This window comes from Excalfactoria chinensis, chromosome 12, assembly GCF_039878825.1.
Source record: "Excalfactoria chinensis isolate bCotChi1 chromosome 12, bCotChi1.hap2, whole genome shotgun sequence".
NCBI classification, from domain to species: Eukaryota; Metazoa; Chordata; class Aves; order Galliformes; family Phasianidae; genus Excalfactoria; species Excalfactoria chinensis.
Window position 1 is genome coordinate 12,861,191 of NC_092836.1, and position 19,549 is coordinate 12,880,739.

The 19,549-nt window shown below is 46.0% G+C and overlaps 1 protein-coding gene across 2 annotated transcripts in view; it reads left to right on the forward strand.

Moving 5' to 3' along the window:
- The first annotated feature begins 3,197 nt into the window (after window positions 1-3,197).
- BICD2 (BICD cargo adaptor 2) overlaps window positions 3,198-19,549 on the forward strand; it is a 64,026-nt gene continuing 47,674 nt past the window's right edge. For both annotated transcript variants that reach the window (XM_072347040.1, XM_072347039.1), the window contains exon 1: window positions 3,198-3,588. In XM_072347040.1, coding sequence (XP_072203141.1) covers window positions 3,349-3,588 — 240 coding nt within the window. In that variant the 5' untranslated portion in view covers window positions 3,198-3,348. The remainder of the gene's footprint in view (window positions 3,589-19,549) is intronic.

The window sequence follows — 19,549 nt, forward strand, 5'->3', positions numbered from 1 at the left end:
ACTTAGAGTATGGCTTTGATAACAGGGGGAAAGTGCTCCGCTTTAAAGTGCGTGTGTCACTGAATGGCACTAAGTCATTCACAATAGATCAAGTTCTGGCTGAGCCCCAAGGTGCACAGAAGTGTGCTCACTTAGCAGAAAGAGTTGAAAGTGACTTTCACGTGAGCCTTGTCTTGAATTGGAAGCAGATCTGATGCAATCCTTGGGCTCTGGGGCAGTAATCTGAGACTTGCTCTGTGTCAGGAAAACTGGCATCACCAGGAAGATATTCTAGCAGTGAAGAAATCACTTGATTGCAGAAATGCTTCCTAGCTCTTTTCCTTAGATAAGCACTTCAGGAAAAATGATGGAGCAGGAGGTGCCCATACCAGAGCTGGGGCACAAGGCAGGGGTGGCTTAAGTGTTCTTCAGCAGCACCAAATCTGCTGTGACCCATTGGTGTTATCACTGCATCCACTCTGGGGCCAACATACTGATTTTACTCATGGCACATAAACTTGGTGTAATTCAGTGATGAAGGTCCTGCTGCTTCTGACTGCAGCCAAAAGCAAGCTCTGGCTGTGCTTGTCTCCTTCCAGAGCTTATAAGAAATACATGGATGTCTTTTCTCATGCTGGTAGAAGTAGAAATATTTCTTATGCAGAGAAAAGCAAATCTGTGCCAGCCAAGTCCATACTGCATACAGTATTTCTCCTTTGTAAGCAACCTCCAGAACCTGAGACCCTCTCAAGTTACAACATGAAGACGGAGGGGAAAGGAGAAATAGCACTGCAGTGTTGTTTTTCTTTCTGTTGTAGTTATACTGGTACATTACTGAGTGGATTCTTGTTTTGCTTCAGTTTAAACATGTGCCTGGATGATTTATCTAAAAGAAAATGGGTCTGGCTTAAATCCAAACACAGGTGTGTTTACTTCATCAAAAGAGACGGAGCAATGGCAGCTCATTTACTGCTTGTCAATCCGGCACACAGACATGGTTTAAAAGGGAAGGTTTTCCTCCAAACAGGCAGTGGGGTGAAACACAAACATGGTCCTTTCCTACAGGTGAGCTGGGAAGAGATAGAGCGGCTGTTTGGGCTGATGTAGGCACAGACCTGCAGGCCTGGTAAAGCCATGTCAGACTGCTGCCTTGTAAGGCAAGAATATAGGTAGACAGGCTTGTTCTATCATGGCAGAATAAGGAAGTAAATTGAGCATCTGGTCCTTGCTACACCTGGCAGATGGTGTGCCAGACATGTTGTTACTTGGACCCCCCATCCTTCCCTCCTCTTCAGCTCCCAGCAAAAGGCCAGCACTGATAGGCCTGGGCATCTCAACACTTGGGTCAGGCAGCAGGCAGTGTGTGTGTCCTGTGCTCCCCACACCCAGCCAAGGCATTCTGTCCAATCTTGAAAGCTAAGTCACATTTTTTCTCCTTATACTGAGATGTCCTAAGAATTCCATTTTGTGATCTGTAATTCCTCTGCTTGTTCCCTCCATGCACACATTCCCTCCGGCAGCTTTCTGCCGGCAGCTCACCTACTTCTCAGCTTATCAGTTACCAGTGAATACCTGAAGCTTTCAGTCACTTTCAGGTTCTTGTTTTGAAATGTCTTATGGTTAAGAAAGGTCATCGCTGTACCACACACAAACATTGATCCCGTCCCAGAGCATTTTCCTTTTTTGCTAAAGTCATTTTATTTTTTTTTCTTAAATAGAAAATGGGAAGAAATAGGAGATAATGGTAATTTGCTACTTGTCCATACACGAAGCTTGTGGACAGGCTGAATTGCGACCAGCCTCGTGTGATAGTCCGTCATCATCACCCACCTCAGGAAACAACCTGAGATGTTATCCCAGTTCTTCCCTACCTCCTGCACAGCCTTCCTTCAACGGTGTCTTTGCACTGATGGAGTTTAGAGACAGTGAACTGACAATGAAATAGGCTGTGACCTCTGGCTGCACCCAGAGGACGCCATGGGCACAGGCTGGGCTGTGCTCATTCAGTCATTACAAACTTTTGTTATGCTACATCATTACCTTGAATGATCACAAGAGCCTCAGCTTTGAAAAGCTGCTCTTGTTTCCTGGGCTGTTCAGAAATGCTTTGGAAATAGCGATATTTACAGTTACTGCTGGACGTTTTCCTTTGCATCTTGAGCAGTGTGGAGCAATAGCAAAGAGTGAAACCTACTGCCAAAGCTTGGGTTTACTTCTCACCGGTGACAGGATGAGGGGAAATGGCCTCAGGTTGCACCAGGGGAGGTTTAGGTTGGATTATCAGGACAAACTTCTTTACATTAAGGGTTGTTAAGACCTGAAATGGGCTCCCAGGGAGGTGGTGGAGTCAGCATCCCTGGATGTGTTTAGAAACCATTTGGATGTGGTGCTCAGGGAGATGATCTAGCGGAGGGCTGTTAGTTAGGGTATATGGTTAGGGTATATGGTTAGGGTATATGGTTAGGGTACGTGGTTAGGGTATATGGTTAGGGTATGTGGTTAGGGTATATGGTTAGGGTATATGGTTAGGGTATATGGTTAGGCTGTGGTTGGACTCGGTGATCTTGAGGGCCTTTTCCAACCTGAGCAATTCTATGAATTCCGAGGGGAAGTTGTCTGAACTATTATCTCTATTCATCTCAAAAACTGACTAAGGATCACCACTTAATTGTAAGCCCATCCATTTTCAGGATACGAGCTGAATGCCCTCAAGAATGAGTTGTTACAGGCAAATTCCAATTCCGGGGAGGGCACAAAGCTGGGGCTTGTCTGAGTCCCGATTTGCAGCGTAAAGCCTGAGCACAATGAAGGCTCAGAACATCCGAGGCAGAAGAAAACGCAGTGTTTATTATAAGCGTAGAGGGGTGATGCGAGACAGACCCTGGAGGCCGTTTCCCGTCGCTGCCTTCAGCCCCTTCCCTCGCTCCATTCCAACCCCAACAGGGCGCGGCCGCCCCGATCCCAGCAGAGGCCGCTCTGTTCCGCTCCGCTCAGCCCCGCCGCCTCCTCCTCCCCTCCCCGCGGGCGGTGCCGCCGCGGTGCATTGTGGGAGACGTAGTCCTGCGAGCGGGGCTCCCCGCGGGGCGGCAGCGCCGTCCGGACTACAGCTCCCAGCGTGCCGCGCGGCGCCGGGCCGGCCGTTCCCTTTGAATGATTGCACTGCGGTCGGCGCTCAAGGCGAGTTTCGCGGCGGCGGCGGCGCGGTGCGAGGGGCGCTCCGCAGCGCTGCGCCCGTGGATGGCCGCCCGAGCGGGCTCTGCCGGCGGAGGGGGGGCCGTGGCCGACCGCGGGCCGCGGCGTTGCTAGGAGCGGGGGACGGGCCGCGCGTTCGCCTTTCCGCCCGCCGGCTGCGGTGCCCCCACCGCCGACATGTCGCTGGGCATGGAGGAGGAGGAGTACGCCCGGCTGGTGATGGAGTCGGAGCCCGAGTGGCTGCGGAACGAGATCAAGCGGCTCTTCCAGGAGCTGGGCGAGACCACCCGCGAGAAGATCCAGGCGGCGGAGTACGGGCTGGCCGTGCTGGAGGAGAAGCAGCAGCTGAAGCAGCAGTACGAGGAGCTGGAGCTGGAGTACGAGACCATCCGCGCCGAGATGGAGCAGCTGAAGGAGGTGAGGCCGGCGGGGGGGGGCCGGGTCAGGCCCGAGCCCGGCGGCTGCTTGGGGCCCGGGGCCTTAACCTGAAGGGAGGCTCCCGCCTCTTCCGGGGGCTGCGGGAGGGAAGCGGTGGGCGCCGTTGCCTCGGGACCCGGTGCCGGCCGTGCCCCGCAGCGAGGGGCCGGGGGGGCGGTCAGGGCTCGGAGCGGGGTGGCTGCCTCCCGGCAGGGCGGGGAGCGGTTGCCGTGTGCCGGCCTTCCGTCTGAGGGGAAAACGGCTTAATTTGTGTCCTCGCCAAAATACAATGGGCTGTATTAGTTCGCGCATCTTCAGCGCGGTTCCGTGTTGGCCGGTTTTTGTCTCGCTGGCGGTGGAGGTGCTGTGTTTTGTCACGTCTCCTGACGGCACATGTTTCTCTTATACAAAATCATCGCCGCCTCAAGGAGAGCCCGTGCCGGGGGTGGCTGTGCCGTGTCCGGACCCGCAGGCTCCCGCTTGGTGCTCCCTGTGGGCTGCGGGGGGCCGCTCCGTGCCCATGCAGCACATCCCGTGGGACTCACTTGGCTGTCCCTGCTCCGGTTATTTTGGTGACTGTTTCTATGCAGGCAAACCATGCGCTGCTTTTGAGCTGATGTAGGCCTTGCCTTGTTTGCAAGGGATCTGATGCTGTTTAAAATGTGGAAGCGCGTGGTTGTATTTGGCCAATGTGATCCATGTGCTGTCGGTCTTTGGTGTTGCTCATGTGGGCTGGATGTGGATTTGAAGTAACATCAAAATCTGCTGTGTCAAAGGGAAAGTAAGCGCAAATGGATTTGTACCAATTCAGCTGAACCTGTGAAGGCCCTCACTTCCTGCATCCTGTGTGTCTGATGGACTCTGTTTAACATAATAAAAGCAAAATAAGCATAAGCAGAGGAGGTTAATCGTTTTGAATTAAATGTTTGCACTCTTACTAACCAAATGCAGGCTGAACCTCCCTGTTCATTGCAGGGGAGTTGGATTAGATGATCCTTGGAGGTCCCTTCCAACTCAAACGGTTCTGTGGTTCTCTGGTTAATGCTACTTGGAACTGACTTGATTCTGGCAGTACAGATACTGGGAGGAACAAACATGTTGGCATCATGAGCTCTCGGAAGTAGAGGTGCTACACAAAAGATAAGGGAGTCAGAAACAGTCTTGAGAAGAAGGAGCAATAGAACTTTGGTAAAGGGAGAGGAAAACCAGCGAACCCATTGGTAGGTGGGATGAGAAAACATGGGGAAGGTGAGGAGACTGATGTGACCCCACTGAGCTGGAGCCTGAATGTGGGGCAGTGCCGGGGTGGCTCAGTCACAGGTGACACCTTGCTCCCTTGGTTGGCTGTGGGCCTCATGGATTTAGTCCTTCAGGTGGGAAATGGCTGGAAAGCAGCTGCTGCTTGTTCTTTTAGAGCTACAACAACATCTCAGAGGCTTGAAGAGATTTGGGAACAACAACAACAACAAAACAGAAAGAAAAAAGAAAATGGCAGGATGAGCAATGATTCATTCCTTGCTTTGTGTGTGCATGTCCTGTTGTAATTAAGTCAAGACCTGGGAGGCAAACAATTCTGGGAACAATCTGAGGTCTCTACTAGTCGTACTACATAGGGCAGAACGCTGCTCCTCTTGCTTTCCTGTGATGGCTGGGGAGGAATCTGGTCTTCATTAGAACTTGTAAACCTTCGGCAGATGCATGAAGGATGTTGTCAAAGGAGGAGTTTATCTTTGCTGTTTATATAACTTGCTTTTCCCAAGCACGTTGGGAAGCATTTTGCATACAGGACTTGCCATAAAGCAAGCTGCAGTTTGAAGAGGTTGCACCTTAGGTTACATTAGGTTGCTCCTGGGGAAGGCAGGGGAATTGCTGCCAGGAAGAGGGGTGCTTTCTTTCTCTTGCTTCTTAACTGGAACTTCATGCAGCCTCTTTAGAATACAGACATTGCAGTCTCCTTAAATCTTGTTCTGTTCCTCTCCGCTACATCTGGAGACATCAATAGCATAAAGCCATGTCATGCATAGACACACAGCAAAATTTCCTGTCTTGCTTGGTGTTGTAAATTTGGATATACTTTAATTTGTTTAATGTTATGAAGCATCCCATATCGCAGCCCTGTTCATTCCATAGGTAAATGGGCTCTGAGCGTGGGAACTTCCTAATAGAAGCTGTTGAAAGTGCAGGCTTTGCTGCTGCAACTGTCAGATCTTGCACAACTTCCCAACCAGCTTCTCCCTTGTGCTCCTTTATCTGTGATTGTGGCAGAATTTCCTAGCTGTAACCTCCACAGTTTTATCCCTTTGATGAGTGTATGCGCCATCCTTAGAGCTGGACCCTGTTTTGCAAACCCACCTGCATGTACACAGCATTTGCCATTCGGATCATCCTGGTGGCAGTGGGGGCTGTCCTGCCCTTGCACTGAGGCTCCACCTCATCAAACCCTTCAGCTGGAGTCCTTGGAGAACTGTAGACTTTACCCCAAATTTGTCCTATCTGTTCACATGCTGGTTTGCATCTTGTACCTCTCAGGGTAATTGTGCCACATTTCTTCTGTTGTTTCCATTTGAGACACCTAGACTGAAGTAGATATTGTCTCCCCAGGTGAACTTGCTCGTTATTTCAGTCCCACGCTTATTTTTGTGAAATGAAATGGATTTCAAACCTTACTGAACATGATGGTATAGAAATACATTGTGTTTTTTTTTCCCCTCGAGTTAGAGAAATCAGCTACTGACTCTCAGTAAGATACTACATCGCGTTGTATGTCGATGCTTTTTGGTTGTTATTTGTCTCCTCGAGGAGGTGAAGAAATAAAGAGTTGTTTCTGTAGGCCGTGTTTAGCTAAGAAATCATCCTGTGAGCCTTTGTCTGTGAGGATGCTAATCGTGTAAATTATAGGGCTGCCTACCTGCCTGAGCCAAGGTTGCTGTATGGGAATTCACTTATTGGCATCCTGATGATTTGTAGGACAACGTGGCTTGGAAGGTTAGCTTGACAAAGAGCCTGTCTGCTTTGCTTAGTACTTTTGAGTTGCTTTTGAGATGTCAGTTAGATTCACAGCTCACTATTTGGTTAGATATGAAACTGGCTGCTGTCCAAAGCTACTTTCAAGTTAGATGGTTATGCAGTATTGGTGATGGTAGATGTATTTAAGTCCCTCAGAATGCAGGGGCATGATTACGTTCTGCATTATTTATTTCTGTAATAACGTAAAAGCGTGCAAGTAGATTGTGGCTGTCCTGGAATTCTAAAAGCATGCATCAGTACATCACAGTTAATGCCAAGGCCTTCTTTGTTTATGTTTTAAGAGAAGGGGATGGGTGGAAAGCTTACAAAGGCAAATAAAGAGCATCAGTACAACTGGGGTCCTGCTTTTTTCTCTTGTACTACTTGGGCTTCATCAAAATATAGCCTGCCTTTCTTTTGTTTCCTAACACCTTTTTCTGTTGTGTGTGATGACTTGAAGTTGTGCTCTTCAGAAAGCATCAAATGTACCTTATAGCAAAAGCAGATGCTTGGTAGGAGTGTTATGTAGCTTTCAGAATGTCCAAGTGTACTGTGATAAGCAAGCCAATGCGAAAGTATCATCAGTGTTGAATGCTTCAGAAGAGTATTGCAAACAGTGTTTTGTTTTGTTCTTATGGGGAGGAGAAGACAAAGGGAGCATGTTAACCAAATCTTTGGTTAACATAAAGTATTCTTTGGAGATGACAAAGGAATGCCTGGAGAGAAAGCAGTGAGCTGTACGTGACTGTTCATTCCTCTGTAGGGTGGCAGTAGCTCTTGTTGCTGTTCTTTGCCTTTAAGGATCATGTATTGACTTTGTTCCATGACACAAACTCTAGGGCTCCTGGGTAGGCTTAGAAGCTGTCTCCAAAAGAAGCATGCAAATGAAATCTTGAGCAGCCTCATTTCTCATTAAGATGAAGTGGGGCATATTCTGCAACGGCGGCGATACGTGCCCAGGCTGCAATATTTGTGCTGCTTATTTGAATGCATTACTTGATTGCAGTGTGCAGTATCTGCGATCACTCAGGGTGGTTCTGCTTTGGTTAATTCACCTACATACATAAGTTAATGGGATACGTGATACTTGATCCATACTGTTTTAACACTTTAACTGTGTATATTCAAAAGTGAAGGAGAAATAATTCTTTTTCCTCACTGGAAAAAAAAGCAGTACAGACAAGATAATGATCAGGTTTATTGGCAACATTTTACCTACTGTGCTGCTGCATTGCTATGCTCATTTACTGTATTGGAACAAAGGGGAAGGAAAGAAATGGTTGGGATCGAGTGGTAACAAGCCAGTGATAGGCTGGGATTCAGTCTTCTGTGCATATAGTGCAACACCTGCTTGACTAGGCCTTTCCATGATAGATGACAATGGTCAGCAGCAATACTTCTATGGCCATGGGCACGTCTCTACAGCTTCCTCCTGCCAAATATTCAGTGGTTATATGGATCCATGTTGAAAGGGAAGGACCTTAACGTTACATCCAGCCATCTGTTCAAACAAAAGGAGGTAGCATGAAAATACATGTGTGATTTCTTTTTGTTTTGTTCTCCCAAATTGACCCTGATAGGCTGGCTGTAATTCCGTCTGTCTGCATGTAAATGTGCAATAAAGTACAGGTACAAATTGTTGGGGAACTCGTTGTCAGTTTTGAACATACTGGTGGAAAACAGGTAACACATGAGCAAACTTGTGGCCTTTGTGGCAGTTATTACTCTGGCAGACTCTAACACCTGCTCACTTGAAATGGAAGGAGGGACCAGAATTGCTGTCTCTGCTGCGAAGTTGGACAAACCTGTGGTTGTGAAGGTAAGCAAGGTACACCCATGGAAACCAAACTCCTTATATTTTGATCGATAACAGTTGGTTTGCATTAAGAATACAGCCACCTGACATTGTAATCTGATTTCTGGAGCACTATTGGTACTTGCTGCTGTGTTTTGGAAAAGATACCTTTCTTACATATTACCATAACAAAGCCTGGGAAGTTGAACATTCCGGGTTTTCCCGCTGTACCGTCAGTGAGCAACCTGTACAGCTTCATGTTTTCAGCTGCTTTTTCTTTGCCAGTGCTGCTTGATTTGCTCTTGTTGAAAGCTTGAAGTGATTTCCTCATGAAAATGCCCATCTCCTCCTTGTGCTTTCTGCTGTAAAATACAGGACATGCTGCTTTATGTAGAGAATCAACTAATGTTTGGGTGAATAGTTGAGAACTCTGGATGGAATTACATTTAAAAAAGCTTGTTACAGAAGTAGTGGCTTTGCTGTAGTTCCTGTAGGTTCAGCTGAGAGCTGGGCCTTGATGAACTGCGAAACTCATGTTTGTGATGCTTGTCTGTGCCTTGGCCAAGAATGAGGGCTGTCCCTGACCATCCAGCAAACATTTGTTTGTTTTGAATCGTCTGCAATCGATGAAATTCAAGGTTTCATGAGACAAAAGCTTGGCAGCAGCAATCCCATCTGCTATTTTTTCCCTGGAAGAGCAGCAACATTTGGCATTAGCAGTGCTGGTGGAGGGCATGTGCTGAGCTGCACTCAGGAACTGAGGCATGGCAGAGCTGAGGCTCAGGGCTGCCGAGTGGCTCTGCTAAGGGCTTGAATGAACCCAAGGGGGTTCTGATGGGCACTGCTGCCTGAGCAGGGTTGTATGTTCTGTCATCCCTTTTGCACCAGCGGAAGTTTGTTCATCCCCGCTGTGTCAGAGCTCCTGCCTGCTGCTGGGAGCCTCCAACCCACTCGCAGCATTTTGCTTCATAGCGGTTTTCTTGAAACCACGGCTGCGATCCCTGCAGTCGGCTCGTTTCAAATCGCAGCTCCCGCTTGCCATTTGAAACCCTGCTGGAACAAACTCACTAGTTTCAGGGGTGTTAATACCTAATTTATCCCTTTGAGTTGAAGAACATATTTCTTCTAATCTGAAAGAAAATTCTAATGATTTGGAAAATTGCCTGTTTTCCCTAGGAGGGGGCGAGGGGTGGGAACAGCAGTTATAGGGCTGTGCGCTGCCACGGGAGTTAATGGATTCACCATTTCCTCTTTCTCTCTACTGTATGTGAGGTTGTGACTAATCTGTAGCAGTGTGGGGCCGTAAGATGACTTCCAGAGGGTGATTCATCCTCCAGGCATTCATTTGCTCTCTTTCTCTGCATTTGGCAGACTGCAGGGAATGGTTTGTTCAGATCTGTAACTGAGCAACTGTGGAATATAGCATGAGTTTGAAAGATGATCCACAAAACCTTAGCAGGGGGGAAATGACATAAATAAATGTTGCCATCTAAATGAATGCAGGAGCCTCCATTTCGGAGAGTAGCTGGGTTTAGGTCTAATTGCTGAGAACTCAGACTTCCTATTTTCCTCTAATTCCGGCCCTTTCCTTCCTCATATCCATCCCGTGCTTTTCCTCCACTCTGTTCTCCCCCATCCCTGTGGATGCTGCCCCTGCACCCTTCCCAGGATGAGCCTGGGGGACAGCTGGCACCCAGAGCTGCCTCCTGCCCTGCCCTGAAGCAGGCAGGTTCATCTCTGGAGCTCAAGAGGAGCAGTGAACTGGAGTCCTGCTCATGTACAGAAAACTGTGCTCAGCTCTGTGTGCTGAGTGCCAGCCTATGAGCTGAACTGGGAATTTGGACCCTCTCCCAGCTGGAGCCGGCTTCTCCTCAGCCTGTGCCGTATTTGGTGCTTGAGGCTGGGGAGCAGCCGTGCCATATTAGGACCTACCAGCTTGTGCAGAAAGAGCAGCGTGTCCTGTGATGCAGTGTGTGGCCCTGTGGTGTGCTGCAGTCCTTTGTCTGTAATCTTTTTTTGTTACCCTTTAATTGGTGCCAGCACGCAGCCTGCGTCGCAGCGCACTTGTGGAGCAGTGCAGCCGAGTGCTTTGCTGTGGGCAGTGAAGCGTTGTTGCAGGAGATTCATTCGGAGTCTGTCTGCATGTCCTGCCGTGCAGTGCTGAGCAGTTGGCCATGTTGGTTAGCTCCGGTTTCTAGGCAAGAGAGTGCATTGACTTGATGGATGGCTGACCTTATTTCTCTGATACAGACACTAACAAAGCAGACATTTGAACTGCCCTCTCACCTGCCCACACCAGCCAGGTTTTATTGCTTTCTATGCACAGAGATTTTGTTGCATAGATTTATTTTTTTTAATCTCTTTTTGAGGTCAGTGCTCCGACATCTGTGGTTCAGTCTTTGACATTTCCCATTGCAGAAGTCCATTTTGCACATTCGGTACTGATTTTCATCCTGTCACTCAGCAGTGTGAGGATATTCTCCCACATCTTACAGCTGTGCTGGTAGCACAGGGCTTTAGAAACACAGTTTGCATTTTGAATACAGCAACATTTTTAGTGCGACCAAATGTGTAAGAAAATGCAAGTCTTTGTTCACCTCTGAAGCCTCAGTGCCTTAAGAAGGCTTTGACCTGGCCTTGTCCTCCAGAAAAATACCCTGGTTTTCTTTTCTCCCAATGACAATGGAGTGATAAGCTTTGTAATCTTAAATAGATCTGTGTGCTCCAGCCTTTGCCAGCCAGCTTTCCTTCTTGACAATATGGATGGTCGTTTTAAAATCTGAATGGCTGCTTGCTTGGCTTCTGAGATGAATGAGATCCTGTCATGTAAAAATCTGTCTCCTGTGTACATAACAAGTCTGGTGCCAAAGTGGAATCTTTAGCATACTGTGTAGCTACATAAAATCCACATCTAAATAGTGCAAATGAATTAACTTCAAGTGCACGAAAAGCAGGACGTGGTGTTAAATTGGATAATATCCCTTTGCTAAGCCAGGTTTATTTAGCATGGCTTGTGTGTTTGTGTGGGGCTTTTCTTTTTCTGATGGAGAAAAAAAAGTAAGATAAAGAAGCTTGCAGCTTGGAGTGTTGCACTGCATTTATTTTTAGTTTTGTGACACAATTTCTTTTCATCCATATTTTGAATAAGAATTTTATTCTGAATCCAAACTTCTTGGATCATCGTGTCGTTGATTCAATCCAGAATCACTCTGGCAATCATTGCTGGGTTTTTTTCCAGTGTGCTTGTGTTAGGGTATAATGGTATAATGGTTGTTTCCCTCCTGGCATTTCTGCGATCGGAGCTGATTCAAATGGGCACAAAGTCACTCATCTCTCCCCTCATGTCAACTGCAAAGATCACATTGAGACAAGGAGAGCAGAATTGTTATTCGTTTTTCCTAATTATTAGTAGGATCTCTCCAACATCTCTTTATTCAGTTGTGACAAGATCCTTTGGGACCTCAGTGAGATTAGAGACCATTCCAGTAGGACTGACTCACAGGTGAGTTAAGAAAGCATTGCCAGAAAAGCTGTCTGGAGCAAGAGGGAAGTATTAGCACACAGAGGACCTCTTTTCTGCCATGTGCTGGGCTCGTAGTGGATGTGCAGAGCAGGTCTGTGTCCTTACTTGTGTAGGAAACCTGTTTGAGAGAGAAAGAACTCTTGGTGTAATTTGGAAACAGTTTTCCTTAGGCAATACCTTGCCTTTGTGTGCCGAATATATATTGGTAGTATTGCCAGAGTTAAATGACAAAATGCCAGGAATTGTGCCTATTTAAATATATATATATGCCTATAGTCTTTTTGGAGATCAGTACAGGTGCAATAATTCGCTTGGTTTGTTTCTCAGTGCAGCTATAAAGGCTAGACAGTCCCTGAGCTATCCCAGCATTTTCTCCTTCTATCTGGAATAGGAAAAATTCCTCAACTCCAGTAGCTGGGTTCCAAGTGCCAGATAGTTTAAAACCTCTGTTACTCCTAATATAGTTCCGTGTTTGCATGTATGAAGTGTTAACTGAGCATCTAACCTTGTACAGATGTTTCTAATCTTAAACCCCTAACAAATGCATATGCAGCGTTGTGCCCTGAACTCTGTAGCTGCTTTGAGTTTAACATGAATGAAGGATTGTGGTTTCAAAGAGCCTATGTTACAATGTATCTGAAAACAGCATAAAAGTATCGGCTGCATTGTGGTCTAATGTCTTACAACCTGAGAGATTTAATGGGAATGCAGACAGACGCTGCAGTCTAAATGACCAGGATGGCAGTGACCTTTCTGCCCTGCCAACAAGGAAATGATGTGAGTGCATTTCCTTGGGGTCATGCCTTGGTGTTTGGTGGGAGAGCAGTGCTGCAGCATGGAAGCTCAGTGAGACGCCCTCAGGAATACTTGGATTTTGTTCTGCCATCGCAGCATCAGATTTTTGTCTTGTTTTTCTCCCTCCTTTATTTTTAAATGGGTTGGGAATGTTTTAATGGGCAGGAAGTGGGAATGGCTGTTCTGAGAACACAGCTGTTTTAAATAAATTTAAACCAGTGGAAGAGTGTTGAACTCACTCCTTTTGGAAACGGCCAAAAGCCTCCTGGCACAGGAGTAGGTTCTTTGCTTTTTGGAACAGCAAACTTCATTTTTAAACCATCCTCTTGTGTCCTCAGTTTACAGCATCACAAGTTTCCTTGCTGTGTCACTGAGTCTGTTAACAACGTTTTCCTCATTAAATTTGCACGAAAGTAAGCTGAAGGGATTTTAGATTTTATGCTTTACTGCTGGAGTTTAATCTTGGATTAAAATTCATTCCTTCTTTAATTCTGCTTAGAGATTGAATTCCTAATTCTCATCACCCTCGTGAGAAAGGAAATGCACCCTGAAATTCCAAAAATCTATTTCTAAGCAAAGCTTAGCATACTTCATTCGTGATAAAAACGGCCTTAAATACAGTCCACAAGATGAACACCTTCTCTCCTATTTGTGGTACAGTGCAGGGCATTAAGCACCAAACGGATAGACCTGGCTATAACATGATTTGTTGAATTGTGTTGAGGCATCAACACAACAGACTTGAACACATCAGACCTAATCATCGTGAATGCAAATTTCCCCATGGCACGCAACTAGCACAACACTGATTTTTGTTTTATATGTGAAGTTCATAAAAGATAGATGTATTTTGAGTACTTTGTGGTGGGAGGCGATCACCTCCCTGGCTGTTACTCACTTCTGTACGTTCATATTCACATTCTCCCTCTCCGGCCTTTCACTGTGCATGTTGTGTATGAAAGAGCTGTGTTCTTACTTGACTTGGAACAGAGAGGGGGTGATCTGAGCTGGACACTGTATGGGTGGTAGGCGGCTCTGTCCCTGCTCCTCATACCCACCCATAACAAGGAGAAGCTGCAGCCAGCTCCAGCTGCCTTCATCTTAGGTCATCTGTTCCTTTCTAAGCCCATGGGGGTTTGGATTTGTTTTTTATTATTGCTGATTGTGAAATCACTGAAGTTGGAGAGCAGAGTACTTTATATAACCCTTAAAAAGTTTTCCCTTGCTCTTCTCATGAAGGATTTGTACAGAGAGATCTTCAAAAGTGAAAGCGTACCATGCCAACATAGCCACACGTAGTAGCATATACACCACTGGCTTAGAAAATGCTGAGCTGTGTTCTGGGCTGCTTTGAGGCACAGCACTAGCAGGAAGGTGTTAAGGCCGGGGGTAAGTCACATCCAGACTGTGGAGCTCTTCCGTTTCTCCTTTGTGGAGCCAGGGGTTGGACTCACTGATCCTTATGTGTCCCTTCCAACTCAGGGCATCCTGTGATTCCATCGTCTTGCAACTCTCCCTACCAGCCAACTTCATGTGGATGTTTATCTGTACAAGTCAGCATCAGTTTGTCAGTGGTGGAGAGATGACACTGACCTTGCAGCAGATTAACCACTCAATGTTTGTGCATGCTTTTCTTGATCAAGTGGTGGTTTATACTGGGTCACTCATGCTGGGTGCTGTCATGTGCTGGGTGCCATATGGCCCATGACAGCAGCCTCGTTTCAGCTGTGTTGGTCTCAGACACAACAAGCAAAATATAAGGCAGCTATTTTTGTCGTTTCTTTTTTTGAAAGGCAATTAGTACCTTTTTTAAAAGAGTGCAGCCAATGTTCTTTATTGTGAGTCCACTTCAGGAAGTTATTTAAAGGTGGGCTGAAGCCAAAATATCCAAACTAATCCCTGGGAAATTAGATGGCTTGCACTTAGCAGGCTAAATTAGAATGGTGTTTGGGGAGTTAGGGGTGTTCTAAACTTACCCCCCCTCCTTCCCAGCCTGGTTACAATGGAGTCTTGTTCTAAGATCCTTCAGTAATCACAGAAATATTTTAAGAGCACATTTGAGTCATTTGGAACAATTCCAGCTACGGAGTTGTTTAGCTCCAGCCTCTGGTGTATTTGTGTTGCAACAGAACAGCCTATAAAAATTAAGGGCTGAAGCATAGCACATACATAATTAGCCACATGCCCAACATGCCATGCTTAACTTATTTTCTAATTTTCTTTTCTTTGCTTAGAGGTGGTGATGGAGTCTCCATCTTTGGAGCATTTAGAGCTGAACTGGACAGCATCCTCCGCAACCTGCTGTTGTTGGCTGTGCTGTAAGCTGGGGTTGGAATGGATGATCTCTAGACTTCCAGTCTCAACTATGTGATTCTGCTTCTTATTCTACTTTTTTGTTTGATTGTTTATTTTACGTGTTGTGCTTAATGATATGTCCCATAGTTTGGGATACAGTTCTGAAAACTGAATTCATTTTCATGATTCCCCTCCCCTTTTTTATTTTTAGGCAGCACTGAAGGATTAAGGAGCTGAACCTAGATTTTAGCAAATGGAGCATGTGAGCTATGTTAGTTGTTTGACTGGGTTTTGAGAGGACTGAAGGAATGCTGGCTGCTGTGACACTTGCAGCATTACCTCTTAGGAAAGGAATGCAGAGATGGATCGTCTTCTTTCAGTGTCTGGCCTTTAACAGGCTTTATGTGTTAATTCCCACACTTCTTTTTCCTCTCTTTCTTCAGTAATCCTACTAATTACTCTTATTTTCAGCAGTTTTGTAGTCCGTATCTTGTGTATTCTGCGTTATTTTACCCTTGGATGATTTGAATGAATTACAGTCATCCTTAATGAGAGTTTGGTAACTTCTTTGGAGTAGGAGAAAATGTATTTTGCTGTTGTGTTCCTGGATTAATTTTGACCATATACAATCATATGTTCTTGTCCTCGTGGGCCCCAATAGAGGAGAGTGGTGGCTTGAAGATAAAATGTGCACCCAGGACCGTCCATGTCCACTAGAATCAGACTTGAAGTATGAACCTTGCCTTGTAACTTCTCCTTTCTGGGCTTTTAGGAAGTTAAGAGTGCCTCTGGGGAATGAGGTGTAAGCTGTGCATCAGAACTGCTGGGCAGAAGACTTGAACATAAGCATGCCCTGGGAATTTAGAGGGTATCTTTGCTGTTAAGGTGTTCTATGATCTGTCCATGGATACATGCTGTGGTCAGTAGACGACAGTTTCCAGGCAGTTTCATGTTTAAGACACCTGCTCCAGGACTTGCTAATAAATCAAGCTGGTCATAGCCTTTCTATGGAAGGAAGCAAGGAAAAGAAGTCTCTTTGTAAAGATTCCTACTTGTTTGACTTGGGAAACAAATACAAACCAAAGGACAAGAGTGCTATTAATAAGATCTGTAATGGTAGGAGAGAGCTGCTCATAGCTGCAGGTACATCTGCACTGAATAAATGCTGTTTGGATTTGCATTAGCTACTGTACTGGTTTGTAGCTGGTGGTTCTAATCTAGCCTGTGTGGCCGTCTGCCCTAAAATATAAGTGAGTTATTGGGACTGAAGTGAAAGGAACTCTTTAGCGTGACATAAAGCCTGTTAACATCAAAATTGGTCTGATGTTCCCTCTGACCTTCCCATTGTTACTCTTTGCAGTGAACATAGTAAGGCATTCATTCCTCTCATACCCCTGGCATGTGGGACTGCAGCTGGGGAACGTCTCTTGGTGTTCAGCTCATCTGGGGAGGCTTTCAGGGCCGGCAAAGCCCCTGTGGGGCATCTGTTTGGCTTTAAGGTTTTTGCTCTGAGAACTGAGAGCCAGCCTCAAAGAGTGTTTATCAGCCCTGTTGTCTACTGTACCTCATCTTCATCAGGGGAGCTGTGTGTACCCTTGCTGTCAGAACAGGCCTGTCCTGTATTTACTCTCAATAGTCCCAAAATAGTATGAAGGTTGACACTGCATCTCTATGAGTGCTTCATAAGGAACGTATTTTCTTGTCCTGCTGCCATTGTGGCAGGGTCATCTCCATAGAAAATGATGAATTTGATGGAAGTATTTCTCTTGCCCTGGGTTTCTTTATTTGTTACATAGTACCATGCTGTGTTAGTCATGTGTTAGCTTTGTGCTGCTGCACACAGTATTAGGCTTTGTATGAAGAATGTGGCCTTAATCCTTGGTAGGCGCTGATGTACAAGGAGGTACAGCCTCCACATGATGTAAAGCTTGTCCAGATCTGAGCTTTGTTCCGTTATATGCTAGCTCAGTGAGGCTCTAACACCATCTTTTACTTCTAAGAGATGGCTGGAGCTGTCAAGGACAGACCGGTGTTTGGAGTCTGTGTGCACATGGGTGTTCTCCGGTGTAGAGTACTGGATTAACTTGTCCTACTCTAAAATCAGTCATGATTCTGCCTTGGGAACTGGTATTGCAGCAGAGTGCAATTATAGTGGCTTCCCATTAGACTTACTGATCTAGTGATGTGGAATTCCCAGAGTGCAGAAAGCCATAATAATGGGAAAGCTGCATTTGAAGAATAGTATCTTTGGGGACAGCTAGAATACCTATTACTCCCTTTCTTGAGCTCTTTGTCTTGGAGATCTCTGTATGCCTGAAACCAGTTTTCATCTCTAATGCAGCAAATAAAACATTCCTTTTCAACTTACAGCTACAAATGTGAAATAAGCTCTTGGATGGACAGGCAGAGAATTCTTCCTTGTAGTCGTAAAAAATAAAACTATCTATTGCTATCTGCCACTGGAGGCAAAATAAGGCTCTCTGCTGCTCCTGATACTGTGTTTAGATGGTGATTTGTTTTTGAATTAATTGTGCTTAACCCATTGGTCCTGTAAAGACATACCTGCTGTTGCATTTGAGAATAAAAAGCAGAGCAGCAGTGGCAGTGAATGCACGGAAGAGTAATAATAATGGGGTAAGTAGCTTGCTGTTTATTTGTTGAGCCCTTAGCAAGACCCATGTGTTTCCTTTTGAAAAGCGGAAAGAGAACCAAAAAAGCAGTGGCTGAAGAACATAGCTTTAAAAGTTTCTTCAGTCCTGACATGCTCTTTATTACCAACTCTTGCTTGCTTTCCTAAAATTGGGAAAGTATTCTGTAGAACAAATGCACCTTTATGTGACCAGAGTGGGGCACACGTGAATGGAGATGTGCTGCAACAAGACATGAAGCTGAACACAGAGGTGTAGCTTACTGCACCCCACGGCACTCTAAACGTCTCAGTGTCTTCACGCCTATGGTGTGGGGCTGCATTAAATATGTATGGCATATCTGGGGTCTGGTTTCCTTCCAGGCCCACTCTCCAGCTGCACATAACACGTCTCTTAGCACATTGCATCTTAAATGCTGTTAGATGCTTTCATTCAACTGTTGGCAGCAATTTGGCATCCAGGCCATTGCACCAGAGCATAAGGAACTGCTTCTCATTCGAGACAGGAGTGATGAACTTTATCAGCATGCCAGGAATGTGGTACTTTGCAGTCGTGTGTTCAGCTAGATAATATTACACAAGTACTCAGAATATGGAACTGCAAAATCTCTCTCATTTAAAAACAAACAAAACAAAAAACCAAACAGCAACAACAAGAACTACGCTTGCCTAGTTTCACATGCTGCTGAGTTCCAGACTGCACTGTTTCTTGTCCCAGCTAGGGTGATTTCCCTGCCCTATGTAAAGACTTAAGTTCTGAATACATTTGGTTAATGTGTGATATTCTTAAGGACTGTTACTGCAGGTCTCCTGGAGGCTGTACTTTTTAATCTTTACCTTGGAGAGCGGCACAAGCTAAGATGTTGAAAGCAATTATCACACAAAGAGGGTAAGGACTGTTGTCTGCCAGTTTGTACCTGAAGGCACACATGTACTCATAGCCAGTGGCTTCTGTCTTTTATTCTGACTCCTGTTTCTTTGTGCCCTTGATGTTGAGCACAGATGTAAGCCAGGCCTCTCTGCTGCACCAAAATCTGTTTGAGCAAGATCTGAATTTTCCCGGACCCTGTTCTGGAGGAGAACTAGATTTGCTCTAATTTAGTTGGTATTTGTAACAGGGTCCTGAGTGGCTCTTAGCTACTGGATCTTGGCAGAGATCTGGCAATCCTGCACCTCCAACATGCTGTGCAGCTGCCCAAAAACTTGGCCTGAAGCCTGCTGCTCACTGCTATACCCAGGGAATAGCCTGGAGAGCTGATTCCTGCTTATCTGTTGAGGCTGACACCAAGGTGGAAGAAATCAGTGTGTCCTACATGTGATCTCTTCCTAACTAGTAAGAGCTCTGCACTGAGCCAGCGCTGGTCTCAGCCCTCAGATTTCTTTACATTTGAGCTCAGGGCCATGGCTCCTCCCTGTGCTTTGTAGCAGCTTTTCTGCCCCTCAACACCACAGGCTCTTCCTGATTTGCACGCTGATGAATGCGAGGTTTGTGTCTTCCCTTGGCCTCTGCTGACCATGGAGAGAGCGGCAGCTGCAGGGGGACATGGCAGCATGGCTGCTTCCACCTCACTGCCACTGTGCACCCAAAGCACTGCAGGATCAGGGCTCTTCATGGCTGCCTATGGCTGCCAACTCCTATTGTAATTAAAGGGTAATCTTTTCTAAATGGTGCTAAATTAAGGCTAAATCCCTCCCTCATGCCACATAAGAGGATGAATCCCCGGTTTTCTAAAAACAGCTTATTGTTTGGGCCGCTGTCCAACCGGCAGTGTAACAATGGGCTGGGTACTTTGTTCACTGAGGGAGCTCACAAACTTTTCAGTCTGTCTGCCTGTATAAGTTCTATGCAGAAATCTCCCATGAAGCACATGGAGAGGTAGTTGAATTGTTTACAAACTCC